The sequence below is a fragment of the Cucumis melo genome, chromosome 5, assembly GCF_025177605.1.
Source record: "Cucumis melo cultivar AY chromosome 5, USDA_Cmelo_AY_1.0, whole genome shotgun sequence".
Taxonomy (NCBI): Eukaryota; Viridiplantae; Streptophyta; class Magnoliopsida; order Cucurbitales; family Cucurbitaceae; genus Cucumis; species Cucumis melo.
In genome coordinates, this window is record NC_066861.1 from 29,390,995 (window position 1) to 29,417,668 (window position 26,674).

Sequence of the window (26,674 nt, forward strand, 5' to 3'; positions counted from 1 at the left end):
GATTACACGGAATAAAAATAATACCAAAAATCGTAAAACATTTAATTTCAACTTTTAATTGAATATCGACTGATTAGGGTTTGTTTTGAGAACTGTAATTTTATCAAAATTACGAAAATTAGGAAAGTTTGATTAATCGAGAATGAAATCGTAAAATGTGAAAAGAACAGATTGATTAAAATGGTAAGAATAGAATGAATCTTATATTAATTACATCACATTACATTATAATCTAAGCAAATTATAAAAGCACATTTTATAGGATTTATTGTATAGTATTTATCAATAATCTTATAAATTCTTATGTTCTTTTATCTTATTTAAAATGTATTATATGTAACTGCAAATCTAATTTCAGAATATTTAATTTTGTATGAACTTCTTCAGGTTAGGAAGTTGTTTCGAATCTATATGGGATTGCTTCCGTAAGTGTAAAGTTACCTTTTAATTTATCACAACTTTTGCTTTTCTTACCTACAATACCTTTTTTTTTAGTCAATGCTATTAAATTTCTTCTTAGTGGATTAAATGGCAAAAGTTGAAAGTAACCATGTAGTCTTCTAAAATAAATTGGTGAAATCCGCACTGAGTCTTTCCATTATTAGGAAAAAAAAAATGTAAACATAGTTGAATAAATAAATTATATATTATAGATAATAATTAAAGCGAAGATTCGAAATCCCAGCTAATTACTGCTTAGGTAAGATCACTTTGACAGATAATGCACCATATTAGACCATGAAAAGAACTCGATTTAACTGGAAAAAATAAAACCAAAGTAAATTATCATCACATGACTCATACTTACAAAATGTAGTAAAATTTTGGATTCTATCGGTTATAGACACTAACAAACTTCTATCTATCAATATCATTGATAGAAACGTATCGGTTTGTAGATAGAGTCTAAAAGTTTGTTATTTTGTAAACATTTTGCCAAATTTATTATTTTTGACATTTTTCTAAAAAATATAATTTCACGACTCAATAATTTAAAAAAACAACAGTTAAGAAAATCAACAATTAAATAACAAATAAAATTTGCAAGGTAATATTTACCTACCAAGGCAAAGAGTATAAAGGGTAATATATTATATATCATTATTTCATTTTTTTAATTACAATAAAATCACTATCTTTTAAACAAAATGCAATAAAAGGAAGAAAAATTTATAAACATTTCACAATAATCCATGTTTGATATGGGCCTGTTTTATGCTTTTGGATTATATATTATCAATAGCTTCAAGAACATAATTCCAACTAAAATTTATTCAATAAAAGAAGGTAAAAAGGGCCCATAATATTTTGTACTCAAAGGAAGTTCAAATAATTATGAATTATTTTCATGGATAGTAATAAACTAAGCACATGGATTATCCAAAGGTTTATACTTCCAATTCAGCCACTGGACTTAGAGGTTCAAAGAGTGAATCAACTTCTTTGTCATCAACATCCTCCAAGGTTGAAGGGTTCCATTTTGGATTCTGCCAGTTCAAAAGATCAAACAGATTGTAATTATTATAAATTAAGCTCTAAGAACACAGGATTAACCGCTAATGTTCAATCCATATCTTTTAACTTCTTTACTAGTTTTCATCCTTTTCAAACCAATTTGAATTCCTAACTAAATTGAGTTCAAATCACAAGATTGCACTACGATATCGAGATCCAACCTGTCCAGTTTTAGCACAAACTTCCACACTCATCCACAAGGAAAAAGAAAAGTCGAGTTACGAGGGAGGTTGAAGAGAACCTAACCTGATCCTTGTCCACCAAAACTGCTCGAACTCCTTCAGCAAAATCATTGCGCAGGGAAGATCTCAAGGCAATACGATATTCAGTTCTCATAACACCATTCAGCTGCACACCACCCATGTAAAGAGGAACCACGTTACAATGTGTAAACTCGGTCAAGATCTTGAGGCATGAGGGAAGGAAAGAGAAAAAGGGCCAAACTTACAGTGGATAATTCGTCGTTACTCTTGCCACGTGCAGCTGCAACTTTGGAGAAATACTTCCGTGTCAATGCAAGTGAAAAGGGAGCACCCTTTCCTATTCCTTGAAGAGACTCTTTAGCCCACTCCACCACTGCATATGGAAAACATAACCCATCAGTAAGCAACTGAGCAATGGCCAAGCAAAAAACTAAGAACTGGAATCTCCTCATAATTTATCTTTGATTAAAAAATACATCTACAAAAATTTAGGGAACCTTTAGGCCCCCAACTTCAATTGGGTGGAGTAGGTGTCTGAACACCCCAAACACGGAGTATTATAAGTTATAACCTACCAACTATAATAATTAAATGAGTGGTCAGCGCCCCATCCATAAACTTTAAGGTCTGTCCCTTACTAGTCTTCAACTTTAGAAACAAAGAATCATATATTGGAAAAGTTAGAAAGTAAAATTTTGCTACTAATGGAATTTTCCGGCTATGAAGAGAATCACGATGCTGCCTAATTTAGTACAAAGGCCAAGCTTCCAGTTTCTCGAAGAATGCTAAGGTTTCAGTAAATTTCACCAAGACATCATATAATTAAAGATACCTGAAGAACATGAATCAAGTTGGTGTTTTTTTAGTTCTTCAACTGTCTCCTTAACAGACTTGTTGGTCCCGAAGGATGAAGTTATTTGAGGTAAGAGTAACTTCAATGATGGTGGAGACTCAGGGTCACTACTGTATTTTGTCAGGAGCGTATTTATATCCTGATGCGGATCCTCGGAGCTGCAAAAGAAATAAATCATCAACTGTTACAGATTGTAGCTTCAGAATACCACATTTTCCCAACTTAAAAAATGATGAATAACAGAATAAACACCAGAATTTAAGAAGAAAAACAATTTGTGGGGTTTAACCATTAAAAAGCTAAATGATGGCATGTTTGGATTGACTTACTTTCTAAGTGAAAGTGTTTATAAGTGTAAAAAAAGACACTTAGAAAGTCAATCTAAATGGGCCTTGAGTATAGTTGTATTAATGAGAAAAAGTCCATAGAAAGATGCACAGAGATTTACAAGGTAGCAGTCAAGAGCCCTTCTTTCAGTGAGCCTAAGTTCCCAGATGGAACATAATGTGTTCCCAGACCGACATATAGTGCATCAGATGGCGACGAAATTCTTTTACCAGTCAGTCCAAGGTATGCACCTACAAGTGATGAGCAATGATTATAAATATATGTATCTATGTATGTGTATGTATGTATATATATTAGAAAACACACACACACGGTAAAGATGAATAAATGAAATTTCCCTATACATGTAAAAACCATAGAACTCTGATAACAAGAGAATCCCCACACTTTCCACAATAGGTTCTAAATTAGGAAGCTACCTCTGTTCATATATTAGGTGGTAAAAGTAATTTGGCTTAAATCTTGTTGTAGTCCTTGAACTTTTATATTATACTTCCTTCCCTTAAACTTACAGCAGTTATATATTAGCCTCCAAAATTGGCATAAAAAAGATCATATTAGTCTTTGTTGATTTTGTGTTGATCATTTTTACAAATCTAAACTGGTTTCAAAATTCAACATTGACCAACTACATCTACTCATGAGGAAAGAAACAAAAATCACGCCTACTTCAAGTTTCAATTAAATAATTCATAAATACTAAATCACTAATAAGAAAAATAATAATGGCAAAATTAAAATGGTTTAACAAGGCAAAGTTTATTTTTGAAATTTCGAGATTATTTTCTCTCTAGTGCAAGGTTTGTTGACAAAATATTTGAAAGTTCAATGGGGGAAAATAGCATTTAATTACGGTAAGATATGATTATAGGGATTGGTCAAATAGCATAAGAGAAAGATGACGTACCAACCGATCCTTCTCCTGGACCTTGTGCTGCTATGTATGAAAACCCAACATCTGGGAACAAACCAATTCCATTTTCTGGCATGGCAAGGAGAGTCCTCTGAATTAAAAAATATATATATATAGAAGAACATGTACAGTTAGCAACAACAAAGTCAATCTTGGACCAATATAATACCAAAAGATATGTTCAGCACAATAGGGAAGCTTTATGTACCTCAGTTATGATCCTGTAACGACCGTGACCTGATAAGCCAATCCCAAATCCCATGGTTATTCCATCCATGAAGGACAAGTAAGGCTTCTTGTAATTAGAAATTTTGCATATTAAAGAATACTCTGCTGTAAATACCTGACAGACAAACATCGCAATAATTTCAAATACAAAATAGTGCGTGACAAATTTATATTTTCTTCAAATAGCAGATATGTAGTCATCATTTTCATTCAAAGGAACTTTCTGACATAAAAAGACATCAAACTATACAAATTGGAAGACATAAAACAGGCAACAAGGTTCTTTTGGAGGACCAATATTCTACCATAGATTCTTGATCAACCTCCCTCTCCTTAATCCTATCCTAATTTCAGAAAAAGAATTAACATGCAAAACAAAACAAAAAATGGCAGAGAGATAGGAGAAAGCAATCTTTTGCTTTTACTTTTACTTTTTTTCCTTTCTTCTTTTTGGATAATGTGGGTGCTTAAGTAACTTATTTGCTTCTCAGCTAATCCCAGAGTAAAGCACTCTTAATCCCAAGACATTTGCCATTGGCAATTAGCAGGTGCAGAAGGGAAACATAAAACACAAACTGAACAAACGTAAGAAGAAAGCAACCAGTGAAAACAAACAGCTTCATATTCAACTAATACGAGATTTTTGGCCTTACTAGAGATTAAAGAAAGTCTAATTTTAGAAAGAAGACTTTGGAGGCATGATTTTTTTTTAATCCAACATGCGGTTATCCAAAAGGGGAAAGATAAGTGAAAACAATGTGCCAATAAGAATCATATGGTCGGGCTTGTTTTTTAGAAAGCATAATGACATATTCTTAAAACATTTTCCCCTCTTTTTGGTTCTTGAGAAAGCGGAGAGATGAAGCACAAAGAAGACCTCAATCACATCTGGTAAACGGTTTTTGGTCATGATCTGCTTCACATCACCACCTGTGAATAGACTAAGACTTTTGAGTCATTAAGAACCAATATTTCAACAACTGATTTCACAGTGTGACGTGAAAAAGCAACAAAGAAACCAGAACCAGAAAGAAAACCAAATGCCATTGCAGAATTCAGTAATTTTAAAGATGAACAATACATCACTGCACATCAAAGAAGCAACAAAATCCTTACAGAACAAAGAATCATGGAAGGAATAATGTAAGTAATAATAGTAAACCTTCTGCACAAGAGAAGTGTTTTTGTCCTTTTGAATTTCAGCAACAACCCCTTTAATATCCATTCCTGCATTAGTGATAAATGGTCACCCTCAAAACCTCACTAAGCACCCCAAAATGTAAAAAGAAACGCATAAAGACGTAGAATATCCATTTGAAATTAACCCAACATAAATGTTTTAGAAGGCTTTGCCTTGGGGCAAGGCTCTAGGTCATTGACTCATAAGAGGCTTGGACCTCCATGAAACGCACTAAAGCTATGTGACAAATAACTAAGGCTTGCACCTCTTTGGGTCTTTCCATCTCATTAAAAGGTTGGAAGAATAATCGTATTAATTTGCTGCACCATTCTTAAAAAATAAGAAGGTCCATGCATACCATGCTAGGGCACCGTGAATGGAGGCTATGTACCCATTACTATATCTAGATGTAATGTCAAAGGCCCTAGGAAAAAGTTAATGTAAAAATGTAAACAATGTTTTAAAATTTTTATCTAAGAAGTCAACATATGATAAAAGTTACTATTATTAATTCTTGTACTTACATAATCATCGTGTTAACAATACCTCATCATACTCTTGTTTTTAATCAATGTTTTTTATTTAGTTCAAGGAGTATGCCTCATACTGCCTCAAAGATTTTGCCCCAACTCTAGTCTGGGAAAAAAAAGTTGGGCTTGTTTGTAGCCATTTCTACACATTGGCTGGCTGATCTGAGTAATAATAGATGCAGAAAAAAAAAAACGGAAAAGATGCCTCATGAATTTAGATGACCTTTTTACACCCTCTTACCTGCACAGAAAGCACGAGGTGAGCTGCCCTCGACAAGGACACATTTGACCCTTGGATCTTCCTCCCATTCGTCAAGATACTTTTTATATTGTATATCCATATCTGCATTGTCGATGAACTTTAATACAGAAAGCAAATCATAATCATACCAAACCAACATAGAGATCAAAGTCCAGCCAAAGAACCACCTATTATATATTAGAATAGAAGAACATACAAAAATTCCATGATACGTATGCAAATATTTAACCAACATGGAACCATTATTAAACCATGCGGGTGTCCTGATAGTCGACTGCTAACCACTATAGTAACTACAATCCATCGCTTAAAGTTACTTTAAGATCTCCTGAAAAGCCCGGGCAAATTGTCATATTTCCTAGAAACTTTTTAAAACAACATTCTGTTTCTTTTCCTTTTTGGGCGGGTGGGTGTCAAGACAGAAACTTAAAAAGTTAAAACAGTATCATTGCTTTTAACGTTTTAAGCCTGAAACATGTCCTTTAACTCAACAGGCTGTCCAAATTTTTTATAACAAAATGACAATAGATTTTTCTTAGCTGTGATGGCTCAACAATCTGAAATCATTGCCAATAATTGTATGTTCTTCAGCAAAACACAGGTAAATTGTTTATTCTTTTGAATTACATTGTATTACAACTACATAAATAGAAAACAAGATCAATGTAGAAGAATTCACTCAAAAAACCCATCGTTCTGATGAGCAAGAGCAAAGAAATGGTTCTCACAAAATACATCGCGAAGAGCTGCACAGGCACAGGCTCGTCAAGGATGAGAGCCATAAACTATTATACTATTGAATCAACCATTTGCTATGAGAGAGAGAGAGAGAGAGAGAGAGAGAGAGAGAGAGAGAAAAAAAAAACTCTGGCGTTCCCAAACTTAAGAAGCTACATAGCTCTCAAAGTATAGGGAGCTCAACTTTCACTTGAATCAATCAGCATAAATTATTAAAAGAAATCGACATTAAGGAGCTCAAATCCCAAATTCAACACAAAAGTAAACTAAAAGTCCACTGTTAACATTCCATAATTTAAAACAAATTTCACAATCACTTAAGATGCAAAGCAATAGAATAAAATTACGAAAGAAATGAACCTAAGTTCATGGCATTGAGAGCTTTGGGGCGATCGAGAGTAATAACAGCGACGCCATTAGGATGAACGCTGCCTTTGACAAACTGATCATCAGTGCCGGCCATGGCTGCCAAGGTTCGCCGTGAAAGGGAATTAGAATGGATGTGGAAGAGAGTGAGTGAGGGAAGGGTTTGAGAGAGAGGAAGCGTAGAGGATTTGAATAAGAATTGTGAAGCCGTAAATCCAAGCAATTTTTGCATGTTTTTGTGTTCTTCTTTTATCCTTCGGCGGGCGGGTGGGTGGAAGAGAGCAGTATAGTGGGGAACGGAAAAGCAGACGTTGTCGATGATCATTGAAACGGCGACGTTTTTGTTGATAAATGAATTTTATTGGGGTAGAACAAATTCAATCAAAGTAACGTGGATTTTTCCTTTTTTTTTTTTTTTTTTGCTTGAGAAATTTTATATTTGTAGATGTGTAAAAGTAATGGAATTACGTTTTCAATTAATCCCTTAATTAATTGACTTTATGTAATTTAATTACCTTTAACTTGCTTGTTTTTTTCTTTAATTAATTACTTGCTTGATTGCAATTGAAATTTACATTATAAACTGAACTTTTTTTATGGGGGTTTTTTCATACTACAAATAGAGCAGTGAGCTTTGAGCTCCAATTTCAAAACAGCCATGTCAAATAATTTAGTGTATTAGCAAAATGGAATGGAATTTGGTGTTTTACTTGACTTGTTTCTTTACATATATCGAGAATGAACCGAACTATTTACCTTATTTTGATCGGTGAGCTTTGAATTGCAAATAAGAAATTTTATCTGCCGCTGATTTTAAAATTTGTTAAATAAAAATATAGAAGCAATAATTTATGTGACATCCAAATTATTCACACTAAAACAAAATCATAGAAACCAGGTTGATTCGTAAGTGCCTAAAGTCTTGTACTGATTTTTCTCATTCGAAAAAGCAAAAAAGACAAAAAAGACAAAAAAAAAAAAAAGAAGAAGAAATAGAAATTGATTTAAACGAATGCACATTTCTGACTTTTTGAAAGTTGGCATTAATGGACATTTAAAATGCTGAGTCACTTTTTCATTGGTGGTTTCTAGTAAAATAACTAAATAAATTTAAAAAGGGCAAATACCTGCCAAATATTGGCTCATATATTATGTGAATTGTCGGTTAATATTTATACATAATTGATTGTAAAATTTAAAGAATTAAATTTAAAAAAATCCCTACTAACAACACGAATATTGTCAAAACATAAAAGAGTCAACAAGATTTTATTTAAAAAAAAACTTACATAAAGTAAAACTTGAACATAATTCAATTCATTTACCTTCACATAGGTGTCAAGTTGTAAAAAACTTTAAGAAAAGACATTTATTCAATTTAGACTTAATCAAATTTTAAAGAGAAGTCACATTTTACTCATTTAATTGAACAAAGGGACTTTAGGAGAGACCTACACTCAATCCATTTTGATTAAACAAAACCACATCGAGAAAGGTTGATCGATCCGGGAGAGAGAGGCTGACAATTGAATTAAGAAACAGACAAAGCTGAATCAAGTAGAATCAAGCTGACCATAATGTACACCTCCCTTGAATTAAAAGCAGTAATCATAAGATAATCTAAATAACATATATCCTCCATGATTAAATTATAATGTTATGTTTCGAATGCAGTTGGAGTCTTTGAGAGATAACAAATGAGCCTACAAGCATTGCCTCCAATTGCAAATCGCTTCTTACAATTGCCGATTCGATGCAATCGGAGAATATTACTATGGCATAAGGCCATCATCATCACTTAGACAGTGACCAGGGATAAAAATAGCTGCACAAGAATGGCAAACAATAGGAGGTCAATGTAAATTGAGAAACTTTTACAATATGGCCAACAGCAATCTTCTACGTTAGAAACCGAGCTGCCCTTATTCCATTCGTCACTATAGAACTTGTTGGCATTATAAGCTTCGCAGCCTCTTGCAGGAAATAATATCAGAAAATGAATCAAACAACTGTCCGGCCAGGCTGCTAGGATCATCAATGAGAGTTTGAATAAAGGAGTTAACTACCCGTCGTTCGCGCTCAGTTGATCTCAAGCTATACCATGTTAACAATTTCAATCTGAATTCTTGCTTTATATATCCTTCACATTCTAGCCATCTGATTATCTTTACACAATATTCAAAATTCTCATCCAAACAGCAAGAACCATTGGAATTACGGAATGGAGATCCATTTATCAGAGTGCTATCACAATCATGAATCTCTTCATTTGAGCTGGTACCTCTTTTCCTGCACAATGCCACCCCAGAATCAACAGCAGACGCATCCCCTCTCCTCCCACCTGTCCATGTCCATGTCTGGGAGTCGCCGCTGCCGTGAGATCTCACCAAACCATTCTTCTCTTTGTCATGAGAAGCAGCATCATCATCTGCCTCAACCACCTGCTGCAAAGTGCATCCATCGTCCTCATCCCTTGACGACTCGAACGGAGGAGTTACTTCTTCATTCAAGTCAGGCACAGAGACTACATTCAAGTCAAGGTCTCGGGAAACAGGAGGCAACTGTTCTTCCGGGGTTTTGGGTTTGACCACCTTGCCTACTCCACAGCATTTTTCAGCATCAGCACTGCAAAACCCTTCGTTACACCCCTGATCTTGATCACAAGGAAGATGCAGAATCTTTTCAAGGTCTCGAACTTTGAACTGAGAAGCCAACCCAACAACTTTGGTATTGTCAGGCCCCATCTTGCTACAAGAACTTCCTTCAATATGAGTGGTGTGCTCTCTTTTGCAATTTGAACTGGCTGCCAGTTTTGAATTTTTGGAAATTATCTCCACGCTTTTAGTAAAACACCTTGCTTCTGAGTGACCCAAGTCGCCATTATCGGTATATGAAATAATTCTAAAGGTGTATTCCGTGCACGGTTTCAGGTTTGATATCATAATTCGCCTTTGAGATCTTGGAAATACACAAATGGGATCCTTCGTGTGCAACTCTTCTCTACTTTTTTCATACCAGAGTTTGTATCCTTTAACACCGTTTGATGATGCATTAGATAGCTCAACAAGAATTATTACAACAGATGAAGATGTTATCTCTTCGAACAAAAACTTACAAGCAGCTGGAAGAGAATCCTCTGCCAAAACAAACACAGAAGAAACGGTAAGTAGATGCATAAAACAAATTAAAAGAAAATAAATAATATAATTATAACCTCTGTAATTTGGATTTGCATGAGAAGCACCGGCCAGCCACTTATCAGACTTTTCGATGCCCAACGAGCAGAGCGTCTGCACATCGCTTGCCACGGAGAGCCTACTGACTATAGCACGTGCCATCTTGGCTGAAATACCATTCAACGGACCAACTTCAGCTTCTAACTTGACCTTAGCATCCTTTATAATTTCATGCATTTCTTTAAACCTCGAAGTCCCATCCAAGAGCCTGTAGCTCATGTAGATCCTATAGCAAAGTACATCGACCCGACGGGCATCCCTTGCTACAATCAGCTGCTTCTTCCAACATCTGTTGGCATTAGTGCATTTATGCACATAAATCCATGAGTTCTAGGAAGAAATGTGAAACTCTCACGTGACAAATAACTTAATTCTCTTGTTAATCAACAACCTATAGGTTTGATCACTACATCTAAGCATAAACCACAGAGCAGTTGTTATATACGACCTATGATGAATAAGGATGAAAGCAAACGTTAATATCAAAAGTTAGAAAACATCTAAAAATGGAAACCTTAAAGGTTCCCCCATCGTGTCAACTGACATCAAGTTCGTCTAAAGTAGCCTTCTAAGGCATGAACTGATGTGAGAAAATAATCCCTGAAGTAACAACAATGATAAATGTGGATTGGAAGGCAAAATGTTGGAGCATCACGTACCCGAGTATCCCGGTGACTTTACCACATGAAGCACAACAATAGCTGCCATCAAGTTGCATTAATTGCCCAAGATCAACAACCCCAACCTTTTCACGTTGAATAGCACACTCAATGTGGCAAGATAACCCACATGAGTCTCCTTCCCCAGATTCGGTAGAGCATACTAGCCAAAGACTAGGGTCCTTGTTGTCATCATACAGGTGACAAATGCAGCAAGAGCATCTCTTGCAAAACGTGTCATCAATTGAAAGAACAGCTTGACAAGCCGAATTTTTACAAATCCAGGAATTGGAATGACCAAAATCAGAAGACTGATCGGTAACTATGGGTAGACGAGAAGGATTTTCCGACTTTCTGAGTTGCTTTCTTGATGAAGACTGATTGTTGAGGCTAGATGCAACCTTTTTTGTGTCTTGCTTCTTAATTGTCTTGTTGTTTATCCGTCGCAGTTCTGTCATTTTGCTTCTAGTCGATGCCAAAGTTTTCTTCTCCTTGTCAGCAAAGGTTCGGAGAGGCTCCTTTTTTGGACCCAATTTCAGTAATTTTTGGAGAAGCTCTGGACTTTTAGTGACATCATCAGAATGCCCATTCTTGTCCGGAGTGCTTTGAACGCTTGAAGAAAGGCTTTGAACACCAGAAACTGAACAGAAAAGACAGTAGAATCATAAATGTTGTAGGACCAAATCAAAGTTAATGTATTGGAATGGTGGGGGATCAGAAACGGCGAGGAAAACATCCAATATACAGCATGCATACATGACACATTAGAAAAAGACAAAATATCCAAGGAGACCCAAATATTAAACGGGGAAGACACCTTTTCTTTTTGAAGTTCTTGATGACAATCAGAACAAGCTAGATGTTTTTCTCAGAAATCAAGTTCCCTTTTTATGCTCACTCTCTCAAAATTTTACCCTTTTCAAACTAAGGCAAATTTTCAGTAGTCCAACAAGTACGTGTGAATAAACATAGGACCCATCCACTCTTCCAACTTTTAAGTCCGATTTGGAGTTATTGTTCCATCCAAAATTAGTCACTTATGCCACAGATATATGTTTTTTGAAATAGCATCAACAGCTTTCATGGAGAAAAAATGAAGCAAATCTTCACAAACATATGTCTCACTTGTCTAAGAATTAACTAAACTTAAGAAAGATATTATTATTATGTTAGCTCACTAACTCGTCGAATAAAAGAAATAGTTGCCATCAAATAATTTATTGCATTACTAGAATCCTCTCTATTTGCAGAAGAAAAAGTAAACATTGCATACCTAAGGTTGAGCTACAGTTGAAGTTCATCAAAGAAGTATCTCCTGTAAGATACGGTTCTAGTCCATTGATAAAAATCCTAGAAGACAGTGTGCATAACCCCTAGAAGACAGGATTTGAGATTGAAGGGAAAATAACTTCAGAGCTAAGGTTCACTGTTTCCAAACCATCTGATCATGTTTTCATCCAAAAAAACAAAATAGAAGTTACAACGACAAGGTGAAATATTAAAAGAAGTTCTTGAAGAATCTCTTGGTAACCTTTGCATTGAGGTGGGACGTGCACGAGTTTCTTGCAAACCAACAAGCACAGAAAGGAAGGAAGAAAGTTCTCTTAGTGTGAACCGTCAAAGAATTAAAATTGCAAGATAACCTAGCGAAATAAATAGCACCAATAGGGCTCATCGGCACCCCAATCATTTTCTTCCAAACTTATTGTTTTCCTCTCCACATTAGCATTACAAGGAAAAACCCACCAAAAAACCATGAAGTGATTAGAGTTCTCTAATGGTGAAAAGACATTAGCCACTTGAAAGCAAAAGGCATACCTCAATCTTTAATTTGCAAGCACATGGAAGGGTGAGCCTTCTATTGGCCGAGCAAATTGAAGGAATCTTTGGCTTTCGCCTTCTGTAGCTTTACAAAAGACTTCTGCTTCAGCATCTTATTTGCATCAAGCAAATGGAAATATTTTTTAGAACTATCAGCCAGTTATTGAAGTTTGAGGCCTAAGATAGATTGTTACAAATGAAAAGCTTGCCTTCAGTTATTCATTTGCAGCAACGGATGGAAGAATTAGCCTTCCTAATGCTCAAGTACGTGGCAACAACAATCATTCACAACTTGAAACCTCAAATGTGAAAGAGATTTCCCATGTAATCATGAAGTGCTCGTGGTAACAACAAATGAAAATGTGTGTGAATTGCTGGAATTCAATTTATGCATGTTGAGTTTTGCTAATAACCAAGACTACAAAACGTGTTTTTCCTTTGTCCCTTGTTAACATAAACGTATCAAGCTCCTTAAGCACTGTATTTTACTACATCATATGATTATCTGGAAAAAAATAACGTATGTGAAACTGAGCAAATTTGAAAATTTCTCCCCTATGGATGCAATTTTAATAATAGTTGGATGCAACCGCAGCTAAAAAAATCCTCTAATCAAGTATTCTAGCAACTCTATTCATTAAAATGCATAAGAATAGACGTTTATACAACAGTAACAAAGACAATTATTCTAACTTAAAAGTCAACTAGGCATTGAGAAATTTTGATATACCTCCGGACATGAATTTTTCTTCTAAATCCATATTTCAAAATTAAGAGTCACATATGCCCTGTACCCAAAAAAAATGTGAATGTCAAGATTGTCACAGAATGCGAAAAACATTGGTCAATGGTCACAATGAGAGAAGGTCAAGGACGTAATATACAGATAAGGACACAGCTACTAATTTATCCAGTGACTTCTCACACAAAATCCACAAGAACCACGAAATTATCTGTTGAATGAAAGCTCAATCCTTAGCTCAAGCCTTTAATTCCCTCATATCCTTAAACTAAAGAACACACAACAGAACAACAATGTAGCTTCTCAGAGCTAACAAACCAAACATTCCATCAACAAAGAAAACATCATATTCCACAGAAAATCAAAACCCCACTTGAAAAAAAAAATAAACACCCAAAACTCGTAAGAACAACAACCCATCAATGAACAAAGAGAGAAACAATACAAGTTCCCAACATTCCAAACAAACAAAAACATAAGTAAACAAAACCGCGAGTGACGAACAAGATAATGCTGGAAAACGGATCTAAGGGCAAAAGCAAACCAAAGGTAAAATAAAACAAACAAACAAACAATTCATCTATGTATAAAAATTCATCGAATCGGAAAAAACAGAGATATACGACGACGAACCTAGGGTTTTTGAGATACCAAAATCCAAAGCACTTCAGAGAAAAGCGCTCGCGCGAATCCGAGAGAGATAGAGAAAGAGAGTGAGAGAGAGAGAAAGAGAGAGAGAGAGAGAGGCGGGCTGTTCGTAGATGTTAGTTAATATTGTGAGGAAAGTGGATTCCGCGGAGCTGCTCCGCGTTTCAGTGATGAAAGAACAGTGTAATGCGCGCGTGAATATAAACTCTTCTGCTTTTATGCGGAGTTGGTTCTGATTACTGAAGGAAGAGCAGAGTATGTCCAGAAACCAAATATTGCACTTCCATTGGTCGTTTGCTTTCACGCGCCATATGAGAGCGTGAAGTTTAAATTTTTTTTTATTTTTCTAATAAAATTATCGAATTTAGTTCAGAACTATTGGTATTGACCATCAAGCAATCGCAGTCCCGCAGAGCCGTAGTATCTAATGAGATAACGTACGAATCTAAACCGTCCGATCAAATTTTGTGAATCTTTAATTACGAAATTATTGCACTTTTTTTATTTGTTTTTTATATAAAAAAAAAATGTAAATTTGTTGACTTAGTTATTTCAATAAACAATATTCTTATTTAATTTTTTTAAAACTAAATACCATTTTAAGTAGTTTTGGTAAGAGTTTCGACTCTACCTTGAACTAAATAGTATTTTAAGTTAAGTAATAAACAAAATTTGTGGTTTGAATTCTTCGTAGTGTAAGATGCTTATCATTGTTTGATGCGGTATTTCATTTTGTAAGTTGTAACTTCGACTGGTTTCGTTGGATTATACCTCGCAGCAAATATATGTTGCTTGAAATCGTGTACTGCTATGCACTTTAAGCACTAAGGTGCGTTCTAGTCAATACTGGTAAATTAAAACTCTTTGCATATTTAGCATAGCATATGAGAGCAAGAAATATATTATTATCATGAACATGAGTTTTAAAGTGTTACAAGAGTGAGTTCAAATCAACAAAACTAAACTACAACCGCCAATAATGTTGATATAATACTTGACGTGAGGTCTAACCAATTATTGTTGTTTTAAATCGTATATTACCATACACTTTAAACACTAAGATGCGTTCTAGTCAAGAAGGATATCATTCAACTTTAACACGAGTTTAAAGTGTTGGAAGGGTGAGTTCGAACCCTTAATTAAAAATTTGACTATATTAACTAATCATCATTTCAGCATGCTTTAATAATTAAATATAATGTAGTCTAACAAAATTAATATAATAGAAATAAGAAATCAAAATTATAATTTTTAGTAGAAGTTAGAAGTTGAATTAATTAATTACTTTTAGAAAAATGAAAAATTATAGAAAATTTTTGAAATTTCCTCGTTTTGCGCAGCCATAACTGACGTTTGTTTTATTTTATCTAATACTTTTTTCTTCCTTTGGATTCATACGTGGCATTTTGAAATATTTATTAATTAGTTTGAAATGTACACGTGGCCCATTATTTGTGGTGCATTTACGTCGAATGACACTTTCATTATTCACCGACCGTCCTGGCCGCCCCATTGGTTGGAAATGGCTGTGACGATGACGCGTGTGTACGTGGCCTTGGAAAATCAACTGCTCCTTCCATTATCCTTCAAAATACTCACTTTTTTCCACTTTTTATAAAGGTTTCTTTAAAAGGGGAATAAAAAAAGTATATATTTGAAGACTTTTTAATTTTTATTTTTTTTACTCCCATTTTATATATCAATAAATAGGCTAAATTATTCTAAATACTATGACAAATTACCAAAAGAAGAAAATCATTTAATAGTTACAATCACACTCGGTGGTATAAATTAGATTCACAAATGTAAAAAAAAAAGTATAATTTATATGAATACCGAGTTAATTTGAATGTTTAATTTTTAATTTTGAAGGTTTAAGAGTATGATCGTAATTATCGCTATACGTTAGAAGTGAATTTTACGATTTGCTCTTATAGTAAATACAAAATACGATTTGCTCTTGTCATCTATTTAAATATTTTTAATATATCTTCAATAGTTGCAATATCATTCCTTGGATTTCTATAAATATTTTGAAATATTATTTGGAACTTCGGACATTGTTTGAGATTTAAAATTGTATAGCAATGACTTAAAATAATACACTGGCCCAATTATAGATCACCGTCGTACCATTTCATATCTTCGTATTCTAAAAAACAAATATATTTTGCAAGGGCTTGTTTGAGAATAATAAAAAAAATACAAACTATTTACACATCATGTCAAAAGACCACTAAATGACAAAATTTCGTTACATTTTATTTTACTATAAAATATAAATAGTTTGTTTATTTTGCCATTTTTTACAATTTTTCTATTTTTATAGTGTTTTGTAAAAGTTTAAGAGTAATTTTATTACAAATTTAATTGCAAGCATAAGAGGTAGTTTTACAAACAAATGGTAAATTTGGAAGGTGTTTTTTTCCACTTAACCTAATGTCTGACTCAACAAGGCATTTATAAAATTCACCTTTTAAGCAATATAATTCAAAACTGCAACGAATACACTATGCGCTACACAACAAAAGACATGGTCTGTCACGTAGATGAATAATGTACAATATTTAATTTTTTACTCTTACTTTAGCCCTCTACATAACCCACATGTTTTACTTCAAATTTTCATCGTAGATCAATACCAATGTAGTTCATATGCTACTTCAATATGTCAATTTGAAATAACTATCCCACAAGTCAAAAGTGTTTAAAACGCAACTCCATGTTCATTGAACTCATATTTATAATTCAATCATCGTATTACAATACTTAACATAAATTTAACAAACTATACCAAATTAAAAAACAACTTATCCCAACAATTTTTAATTGTATCAATTTAAAACAGTAACATCGAAGGGACCACAAAGATATAAAATATATGTATATAATTAAGAACCACTTCAAATAGTTTATAGATATTACATACATCAAGACAGTACCTCTTTGTTTTCTACAAAAACTTCAAACTAAGCAATTTTAGCTTGGATTAATGGTACGTTGGGTTGGATTTGTTCAACTCACATGGTAAAAGGGAAATAAAAAAGAAAATTGTAAATTGTAAATTCTTTATGTATAATTAAGAAAGCATCGAAAGATGATATAAAAAGGAAAATAAGTAAATGGTGGATTTTGGGAAAGAAAGAGAGGAGGGTGGGATACGATTCCGTGTGGCACGCTTACGTCCAATCGGCTACAATGGAGAAAGAGCACGTGCAGCCCTATCATCCACTTCACACTTCAATGCCCCCTTGAAAAGTGAACACTTTTCGCCTTTTACTTTGCTGTTTTCCCAATAATTTAGTTACAATAGAACTCGTAAATAAAAGTATCATTATTGTGTTAATTTATGTTAATACAATTCTTGTTTCGATAAAGGTTATCATAAACCTTTATTCTCTTTCTCTCATTTAAACATTTTTCAATTTCCTGTAACTATATCTCTTCAACTTCTTATAGAACTACCTTCTTAAACATTCACCCAAACACATATTATCATATAACTATCTTTTTAAACCATTTATCAAAACACATGCCGTAAATTTTGTAATTTTTATCGTAAAAATTGTAAAAAATATAAAACCTCGCACAATATTTAAACGTTATAAATTTTGTTTTTATTAGTTTTTTTCTCGTAAATATATGTTGAAAAGAAACTCATTTTATTATTGTTATTTAATAAATTATAATTCAAATTAATTTTAGAGTCGATGGAGGGTTATAATTATTGGGAATAATTATCATTATACTATTTTATAAAAGTTGGAAATTAATAATAATAATTATTTAATATATTTTATAACTCAGAAACCATTATTCTTTTATATATATATAATTTAAAGAAAAGTTTTTGGGTTTGTGGTCTTTTTTTTCGACAAAACAAAACTCTAATTTATTTCTTTGAGCGTTTTTCTTTTGATTCCATTTCTAACTCCGGCAAGTGAATTTGGAAGTTGTGTTAATCTTGTAGAGCAACTGGCATATGCGATTTAACATCAATGTCGTGTCGAATTTTGCTTTCAAGGCAGTGGTTCGATACGACACAACACGATCAACATTTATTCTTCCGACCAATTTAAATGGGTGGAAACTACTCTACTAAAATTAAATATTTGAAAATACACTGAAATTCGAGATATTTAAAACTAAATTAACCAAATTGCTAAAGTAGATTAGGTATGAAAATACGTCGAATTAAAAAAAATTTGAAGTCCATTGTACTTCTCCTCCATCAAAACCATGCTTCTACTTCAAAACTAAAAACCCACTTCGCAAATGAAAATTGGAATCTGGTTGGATGACATTCAACCCTCACTCAACAAATATTTCTTAAACGTTTCTTCCCATTCTCCCATAAATTGTAACGGAAATTATTGTAATTAATACTAAAGAAAATGCGAAAATATTTATAAAGTTTAACAAATTTTAGATTATATCAACAACGGACATGAATAGTTTATCGTCTTTCAATACATTGATAGAAATCTATCAATAATTATTAGTATTTATCATTTATAAAATCTAAAATTTTAGTTCATTTTATTATATTTAAAAACGTCACATCTAACTAGATTATTGAATTCATTAGCTAAATAATTTATCTTCTATATAAAATTTTCTTGAAAACATTCCTCTCCTTTCTAATTTTTTGTTTAGCCTTAAAAAGATATCTATAATAGTGTCAATCACATTAATTTGTAACAATAATGTAACTCTCAATCTCTCACAGACTAATACATTTGTAGATCGGTGATAGAAATTTTGATTTTTTTTCTTTCAAGAACTTCTTGGCATCATTAGAAGAAAAAGGAAAAACGTAATCGTTGTCATGTTGAACCCGAATGTGTGGAGTTTGCAAAAAAAAAAAAAAAAAAAAACTTTTGAGATATTCAATCCTGAGACTCCAAAATCTCTACACTCTTCACTTTAGAAATACATTCCATAACTTCAAAAGGAAAAACATCTCCGGTAACAACCACTCTCTCCCTTTCCATATCTACCTTCCACGATTCCACGCCTGAAAGTTAGTAAATACCGTATTAAATATACATTGTAATTTTTATCAAATATTAATTATTAGATGATGTGTATCGTACAAATCATTTAGTTACAAAAATTTTACAATTTTTTATTTTTTTGAAGAAAAAAAATTAACAAGATTGACATGTAGAAACATTGTATGTTAGAAAATTTGAATCAAAATGCAAAACCGTGAAGTTGTAATTACACACAATTACAAATAAAATTATAGTTAGATTACTGCTTTTCATTAAAAAAAAAAAAAAAAAGAACTCTTTTGATAGTCTTACAATAATTTAAATTAAACTAAAAAAGGGTAAAAAGAGAATTATAATAATTATTATTGTTAAAAAAAAAAAATTACCTTGTATCTTGGATATGAGTTTCTCAACCCTTCTGGCACACCCATTGCAATGCATTGACACCCTCACCATCACTACCTGAAAATTACTCTTGGGTTGTTTACAAACCATAACAGTAATCCAAAAGAAAAAAACTTGAACGATTATGTAGATAAGTGCATTATAGAATTCACCTAATGAATTGTCCAATCTAAAATAATGTATATATAAGTTAATTTCTTTCGTTTTTATGAAAAAAATACAATATAACATATTTATGGAGTAGCTCAAATTTTAGACTAGTATATCATCTTAATTCGTGTATTTTTAGTAAATCTTAAATATAGTCCATCACGTTATTTATCAAAAGTACACTAAAAATTTAAATTATAGAAATCGATGGACATAGACATAGGAATCTTATTTAGCTTACCGAAATTGTTTTCAGTTTTCACCCACTCTTCTCCAATTATTCCGTACGAATATACATTTCTAATTTAAAACACAATAAAGCATTTAAACTAATTGTTTCTTTTAGACAATTAATTGTGGTTTCTGTATTTAATACTCATTTAATTTTAGTTTTGTGTTTTTCAATAAATTTTATAGATACGATGCAGGTTTTTGTTTTTGTTTCTTCTTTTCTTTGCATTTTTAAATACATAAAAAAACAAAAAATTGAAAAGTATAATAAGTCATCGAACAAACTCCAAACCAAAAATAATATTTTAACCTTACACCCTTTAAAACAATTCATCTTCACACTTTTAGCTTTGATCCATTTTAGTTTTTATATTTTTTTGTTTTCTTATTGTAACTTTTGAAAATGGTAAATCCATAAATTTTGTGACCATTAGACTAATTATAGAGTTGAGAAACACTCAAACCACTTAAACATATACTAAATTTTTCGGTATTTTCATAAATTAAAAGGATAGTTATTTTTTGAAAATTAAAAACCAAAATAAACCTAGAGAAATAAAAACATTGACAAAAAGAATAAAAGCTGAGGTTATAAGAACGAAAATGAATCTAAACTAAATTACACATAACAAAAGAAAAGAAAAAATCAAAAGAATTTCCATGTATGTTTAAAGTTGAAACCAAGAGTGTCATTAGTAGAAGCTCAGATTGAGGAGGGAGAAAAAGGGTTAGGAATGTAATCTGACCTTGGGGTTGAACTGAAGAGGCCGCAGAGTTTTGTTTTGATGAGTAATCACATCCTTGAATCCTAGAAGATCATGAGTTGTTGATGTCGTTTGTTTGGCCATTAATGGCTGTTTCTGATCAAAATTATTACTGTCTTCAATTTCAAATCTGTATAAGCAGCAGGAAGTGGAAGAAGAATCTGTTGTATTTATGAAACATGAAAATACTTTCCCAATGCTCAGCACCAGTTTTCCCATTCCCAAAGCTCTCTCCCTCCCTGTTCTCTGTCCTTACAAATGAATCGATGCATATTTATATATATACTGTTTACTCACACACACTACATGAGCTGTTATTATTATTATAATACGTACACGTAAATACATGACAATGAGAGTATGAAATTTGTATTTTATTATTATTATCATTTTTTTACTCACGTAGAGAATCAAATCTCTATTTTTCCGAGATTCGTATTATGAGTTTTCTTTTGTTTTTCCTTTTAAAATTATCGAGTTATAACAATTATCGTCTAAATTGAGAAGGAAATAACATAGGTGGTTTTAGAAATTTTGTTATAAAAACTTTATAATACAGTAAAAATTCATTTTAAAAAAATGTAAAAAGTAGAACTACATAATTGTATTGATATTAATATATATATATGTGAAGCATACACGTGATTTTCTCAACTCCACTGTATCTATAGCAGCTCTATCAATAATTGCAATAGTTTGAATACAAGATCATCTACTCTGATACCATTTTAATAACTAATAATTGATCAAAAAAAACTTGAGATAAGTGGGTGAAGGTAAATTTAATTTCATAATTGGACATATTAAATTTAATTTTGGGGTTGAATCAAATAAAATACGGATATTTTTTTTTGACAAAGATAGAACTGTAAGGTTGAATTATAAGTTAGGTCATTAAAACTTTAGAAATTGATTACCCGTCTTCTAAAATTTTCGATTATGTATCATGTACTTATCTGAATCTTCAAGAAAGAAAAGTAATTATATGTTCATTAATATTATGAACATTTTTAAATATAATATAATAAACTAAAATATTTATAAAATGTAATTTTTTTTATATTATATAAATGATAGATACTAATGGTCTTAGATAAATACTTATACATTGACAGAATATTGATAGAGGTATATCAACGTTTATCATTGATAGAATATAAAAATTTGTTATATTTTATTAATAGTTCCAATAATTTACACCATTTACAAAATTTATTGTCGTTTTGATAAGATTTTGCGATAATTTTTTTTTAAAAAATTGAAGTAATTTCAGGTTGATTTTAGAATGAAACAAGTGAAAATAGCCATTCTCAACTATACTTATACAATTATTGAGACTTTAAATTGGTTAAAACCTAAACCTTTCTCATGTGACTACACATTGATAATATTAATTATTTGTTTAGGATGCACTAATTAATTATGATAAAAATACTTAATGATTCAAACTAATTATATTCGATTAAATCCATTTGAAAAAAAGATAAAAGAAAACATGGTTGGATGATAAATCACATGCAGGTTTTGAGTTGATCACACAGATCAAGTATTAAAGTTTTTCATGACTTTACTGCATATGTTCGTAATATATTTAATGCATCACTTGATCCAATACGTGTCGGCTCTCTTAGCTTCATAAATCTGATTTTGCATAATTAGAATAATCTCAAAGTTTCTTTTTTCTAACTAATGATATTAATTGACACCATTTAGAGAGACACAAGTTCATAACTTAATATATAAAATATTGATATGATTGGCCGACCCATCAACAACAACTTGTGATGTATACAATCTAGAAAAGATATATAATAGTAAACTCTCGATGTGTTGAAAATGACGTTAAAGTTTTAAAAAGGAGAATTGTCAGAAATAACATAAAAAAAATTATGAACATCCAATTCGATTTAGATTTTTCATACTTTATAAATAGTTTTAATATTTTAATATTTTTGAAAATGTTTAAACTAATTTCTATTTATATTTTTAATTAGAGATTAAACTTATAAATATATAAAAATAAAGAAACAATGAATTAGATTTTTTTTTTCATTTTCTATATTCATAAATAAATTAATTATTTTTGCTACAAATGAATAAAACATTGTAAGTGTAATATATTTTAATATATGGATAAGCTTAAAACACCGTTAAATTTATCGAGGAGAGTCGATAATTCTATCACTTCTCATAATTGCAACATTTATAGATGAAAACGAGTTTAATTCATATTAGGGTCCTAAATTTTATAAATATAATTATATTATGATTCTAATTAAACTTTTAGAAACGTCTGTTTTAATCAATAAACTTTAAAACATAGTTTACTTTTGTTATTGTCATTAGAATTTCCTAAACTAATTAATGATGAGATGCAATTCACCGTATTAATTAATTTGATAGATAACATAAAGTATTGTTAGTTTATTTATATTTTATGTCAATCGAAAACATAATCAACACAAAACTCACTTTCCAAAACATAATAAAATAGGAGAAAAAAACTATTTTTGTTTTTTTTCCCTCTCTCCAAAACTAACTCTCTCACGTCCCCTCCGACTTCCACACCCTCTGTTTTTATTTTTATTTAAAAAAATCGAAACCTTGAAACAAATCATAAGAACACTAAAACTATAATGATAAAACTAAAAAACAAAATCTAAAACAACACACGTAGAATACAAACTCTAGAGTTTCAAATGAATATTATCTCAGTTAATTAAATAAATTAAAACGATGAATTTAAAGTCTAGCCATATTTAAATATAAAAGTTAAATTATTTTTTTATTTAACAAATATAATCAAAATAAACTTTCTTTAAAAATTTAAAGACTAAACTATACGTTTTACATATGAAAGTATGATTTAATCAGAGAAACGGTAACAATGTCGTGGGGGTTCATAAGACTTTGGTTCCCCAAAAGAAAAGCAAAATGGTGGCCCACCGGTGCCTGTTTCTAGAACATGATGGAAGATTCAAAATTCCTAATAATAACAACAATATTTTTAAAGAGCAGCCAGCTTGGTCCATGTGCTTATAATATTTATAATTCAAAGCCTTTGCTATTCAAAGATGCCCAAAAGGTATTTAATTTCTTTAAAGAAACTCAGAAAGGTAAAATGAAAAATGAAAATATAAATAACAAAAGACAGAATGTGCAATATGCCCACGCCATGTTAGTGCACGTGAAGGATAAATTGCCATGCAATGCAGAATCACGAGCAAGTTCATCGTTTGGAGGTATTTTCTTTGTCTTCCACATTTTTCACGGCAAAATTTGTACCCTCAACCTCAAGTCCACACCAACCGTATTTTGATTGACTTTTAGTACGGACTATGTAAAAAAAAAACATGAAAATTTTATTATCCATACGTAAAATTATTATAAGTTTGACAAAATATTTATAAAATATGATAAAATTTTCAGATTCGCTATCAATGATAGACTAATAAATACTGATATGCTTCTATCAATGACAATAATAGAAGTTTATCAATGTTTATCATTGATAGGTATCAAAATTTTAATATATTTTGTAAATGTTTTAGTTAATGTTACTGTATTAGTTGAAAATGTCCCTAAATTTATATATAATGCAGAGACTAATCTATTAAACTTTAAACAATTAAGTCAATTTTACGGAATTCTTTTAATATGTAAGTGAGAGAACTAAACTTATGATATCGATGTTTAAAAGATAAAACTTATTTGAATCGTGTAAATTAAGTAAAATTTTGTTTCTATTTTTGTTTTCCTTTAAGAAGTTAATATCATTTTCTTCTTTAATAATTGTGAAATTTTATTTCCAATATGTTTTAGTTTTGTTTGGATTGTTTAAAAAAAAAAGATGTTTTTAAAAAAACCCTTTTTTGTGAAAACGGTTTAAAATACATTTAACAAAATAGTTTCGAGTAGCTTTCAAACATTTTACTTTTTTTTTTTCAAAATAACTTATCTTTAACTTTAACACTTGAAAATGTAATCTAAACCCATCGTTTGTTTTCAATTTACAATTTTTGTTTATTATAGTGCCTTTTTTTTTTTCTTATTCTCAATTATTTTATTGTATATGTTGCACCTCAATTCAAGGGCCATCGTGTATGGTGTCTATATGAACGAAATACACAAATTCAGAGATCACATTGTTCTCACCAACCCTTTGTCTTATTCTTGAATTTAACAAGTTTAAAGCTTTTAAATATGATTAAAGTAAATAGTATCTAGAGAAAAAAAAATTATATTATATTTTACGAGAAAAAAGGGAGATAACAAAGATTGTTTTACTCCAAGCCTTTAAGTTCAATGTAAATAAAAAAAATTACTAGAAAATATCTATAAGACACAACAAAATTTTAGATCTATTAATGATAAACACATATAGATTCTATTAGTTTTTATTAGTGATACTGATTTATCATCAATAAAACATTAATTATTAATTAAGTAGTGTTTTTATTAGTTTTGCATTAGTTTTAAAACAACTACATTTATTGAAGAATAGAAAATAAAATGGGGTTGTTTTATATGATTGTGGTTTTCTTAGTGCATGATTATAGTGATTTTGGTACACAAAAGAGGTAGGTAGTCATTTGTTATAATTAATTTAGTAGAATGTAATTATTAAATGATATATATGGAGCATGTGGCCATCTAATATTATGATAAATGAGAATGAGGCAACTTGATTGTTTTGAGGGGCATTTATGAAGAATGGTGTGGAAAATGGTCAAATCTCTTCAAGACAAATGTACATAAATAGACTCCCTCCTTTTGTGGATATTTGCACAAATACCATCTTCTTAGTCATGAGTGTTAAGAAATCGGTTTGATGCATCATTTTTCCTCCAAAAAATAGGTACAATATCGAGTTACAAATTAAAGAGTTGATAGGTAATAGTCAGAAAAACTATGTCGGACCATAAAGTTGCGTGCTATTGTGAAGATTGAGTTTATTGATAAATTCATAAAACAAGAGAAACATAATTTAGTGGTAAATGTGCAAAATTTTAAAAGTGAATGATTGAGTTATTTAATACTACTTATGTGATCGGCGAACTTGTACAACCACAAACTATAATCACAACCAAAATCTCATATAAATAGTTAAGACGTTTCTACTTTTTCTGTCTTATTATAGAAATTATTGTTAAAAGAACCTATTATCATACACAAGACTCTTAAATCAGCTTCCAAAGTCGACATTTATAGATCTAAATAACAAATACATCAATCATAATTTTCGAAGCTTCAATTGTTAAACAAACGAGAATTTATAATAGGTAGAAATTCTAAGAATAACAATTAAGAGTAGAGCAACGTTTTCAAAAAATTGCAAATATACCAAAATCTAAAATATATGATAGACCAATATTTTCAACATAAGCTATCATTAATAGATTTTGAAAGATTTTCTCATACTTACAAACTTGCAATATATGCTAACTTTTAAAAATATTACTATATATGTTAATATTTTGAATCTAATCGATATATCTGTACGACCGGGGTAGTATTGAAACACAGCTAAACAAACCCGAGGCACACAATTAATGGGCTTAAAATCTCAAAAGGCTGGGCCGAAAGTTTCTTACTGGGCTTTAGTTACCATTTTACAAGACCAACAACCGACATGTCGTCTTAATGCTACATCCATTAGCCATTCCATTATTCCGTTTCCGACACGACGAGACTATCCCGTTTGTTACGTTGTTTAATTTGAGAATCAAGTAGAGGGCAAAAACGGCGCAGCAAAAATGGCGAAAATCGTAATTATATGAGAAATGAAGGGGCAAATAGTTAGACGACAGTTGGCAATTCGATTTGACTGTCACAGCAATTTCGACAAAAAATAAAGACCAACAGTTCAACGCCATCGAACTCGG

The 26,674-nt window shown here is 31.4% G+C and overlaps 3 protein-coding genes across 25 annotated transcripts; all 3 read right to left on the reverse strand.

The window, feature by feature from the left end:
* Positions 1-1,254: 1,254 nt before the first annotated feature.
* Positions 1,255-7,476, reverse strand: LOC103497637 (3-hydroxyisobutyryl-CoA hydrolase-like protein 3, mitochondrial). 4 transcript variants are annotated; one of them, XM_051084856.1, is made up of 11 exons: positions 7,131-7,445; positions 6,012-6,113; positions 5,243-5,287; positions 4,938-4,990; positions 4,041-4,175; positions 3,827-3,923; positions 3,020-3,149; positions 2,551-2,729; positions 1,964-2,091; positions 1,762-1,863; positions 1,255-1,487 (listed from the first exon to the last, which is right to left on the reverse strand). In XM_051084856.1, exons 1-11 carry the CDS (start codon positions 7,366-7,368, stop codon positions 1,389-1,391), a joined length of 1,308 nt encoding a protein of 435 aa, XP_050940813.1. In that variant the 5' UTR covers positions 7,369-7,445; the 3' UTR covers positions 1,255-1,388. The 4 variants fall into 4 exon arrangements, with proteins under 4 accessions (XP_050940813.1, XP_008458114.1, XP_008458107.1 ...); XM_008459892.3 differs by lacking the exon at positions 5,243-5,287 and having other exon boundaries at positions 7,131-7,476; XM_008459885.3 differs by lacking the exon at positions 4,938-4,990 and having other exon boundaries at positions 5,223-5,287; positions 7,131-7,467.
* Positions 7,477-8,726: 1,250 nt separating this feature from the next.
* LOC103497648 (VIN3-like protein 1) lies at positions 8,727-14,462 on the reverse strand. 20 transcript variants are annotated; one of them, XM_051084863.1, is made up of 8 exons: positions 14,228-14,460; positions 13,583-13,640; positions 12,850-12,937; positions 12,563-12,593; positions 12,305-12,404; positions 11,032-11,671; positions 10,351-10,661; positions 8,727-10,272 (listed from the first exon to the last, which is right to left on the reverse strand). In XM_051084863.1, the coding sequence occupies exons 5-8, from the start codon at positions 12,330-12,332 to the stop codon at positions 9,092-9,094; spliced, it is 2,160 nt and encodes a 719-aa protein (XP_050940820.1). In that variant the 5' UTR covers positions 12,333-12,404; positions 12,563-12,593; positions 12,850-12,937; positions 13,583-13,640; positions 14,228-14,460; the 3' UTR covers positions 8,727-9,091. The 20 variants fall into 20 exon arrangements, with proteins under 20 accessions (XP_050940820.1, XP_050940815.1, XP_008458133.1 ...); XM_051084858.1 differs by having other exon boundaries at positions 12,563-12,931; positions 14,228-14,462; XM_008459911.3 differs by having other exon boundaries at positions 12,563-12,937; positions 14,228-14,462.
* Positions 14,463-18,948: 4,486 nt separating this feature from the next.
* Positions 18,949-21,019, reverse strand: LOC103497691 (uncharacterized). The gene is made up of 3 exons (XM_008459955.3): positions 20,772-21,019; positions 19,626-19,701; positions 18,949-19,259 (listed from the first exon to the last, which is right to left on the reverse strand). The coding sequence occupies exons 1-3, from the start codon at positions 21,006-21,008 to the stop codon at positions 19,132-19,134; spliced, it is 441 nt and encodes a 146-aa protein (XP_008458177.1). The 5' UTR covers positions 21,009-21,019; the 3' UTR covers positions 18,949-19,131.
* Between the last annotated feature and the right edge of the window lie 5,655 nt (positions 21,020-26,674).

What these genes read in the sequence shown, in the direction of transcription:
- LOC103497637 (XM_008459885.3), bottom strand. Translation starts at nt 7,461, where the DNA reads ATGATCATCGACAACGTCTGCTTTTCCGTTCCCCACTATACTGCTCTC. An exon ending in GTTACAGGATCATAACTGAG is followed by an intron (nt 3,924 to 4,040) that starts GTACATAAAGCT and finishes TTTTTAATTCAG; the next exon opens with AGGACTCTCCTTGCCATGCC. An exon ending in TTTTGGTGGACAAGGATCAG is followed by an intron (nt 1,488 to 1,761) that starts GTTAGGTTCTCT and finishes TTGAACTGGCAG; the next exon opens with AATCCAAAATGGAACCCTTC.
- LOC103497691 (XM_008459955.3), bottom strand. Translation starts at nt 21,008, where the DNA reads ATGGGAAAACTGGTGCTGAGCATTGGGAAAGTATTTTCATGTTTCATA. An exon ending in CTCTTCAGTTCAACCCCAAG is followed by an intron (nt 19,702 to 20,771) that starts GTCAGATTACAT and finishes AGTAATTTTCAG; the next exon opens with GTAGTGATGGTGAGGGTGTC. An exon ending in ACTCATATCCAAGATACAAG is followed by an intron (nt 19,260 to 19,625) that starts GTAATTTTTTTT and finishes ACTAACTTTCAG; the next exon opens with GCGTGGAATCGTGGAAGGTA.
- LOC103497648 (XM_051084858.1), bottom strand. Translation starts at nt 12,721, where the DNA reads ATGATTGGGGTGCCGATGAGCCCTATTGGTGCTATTTATTTCGCTAGG. An exon ending in CAACTGTAGCTCAACCTTAG is followed by an intron (nt 11,672 to 12,304) that starts GTATGCAATGTT and finishes TTTTCTGTTCAG; the next exon opens with TTTCTGGTGTTCAAAGCCTT. An exon ending in TGCAAATCCAAATTACAGAG is followed by an intron (nt 10,273 to 10,350) that starts GTTATAATTATA and finishes TTGTTTTGGCAG; the next exon opens with AGGATTCTCTTCCAGCTGCT.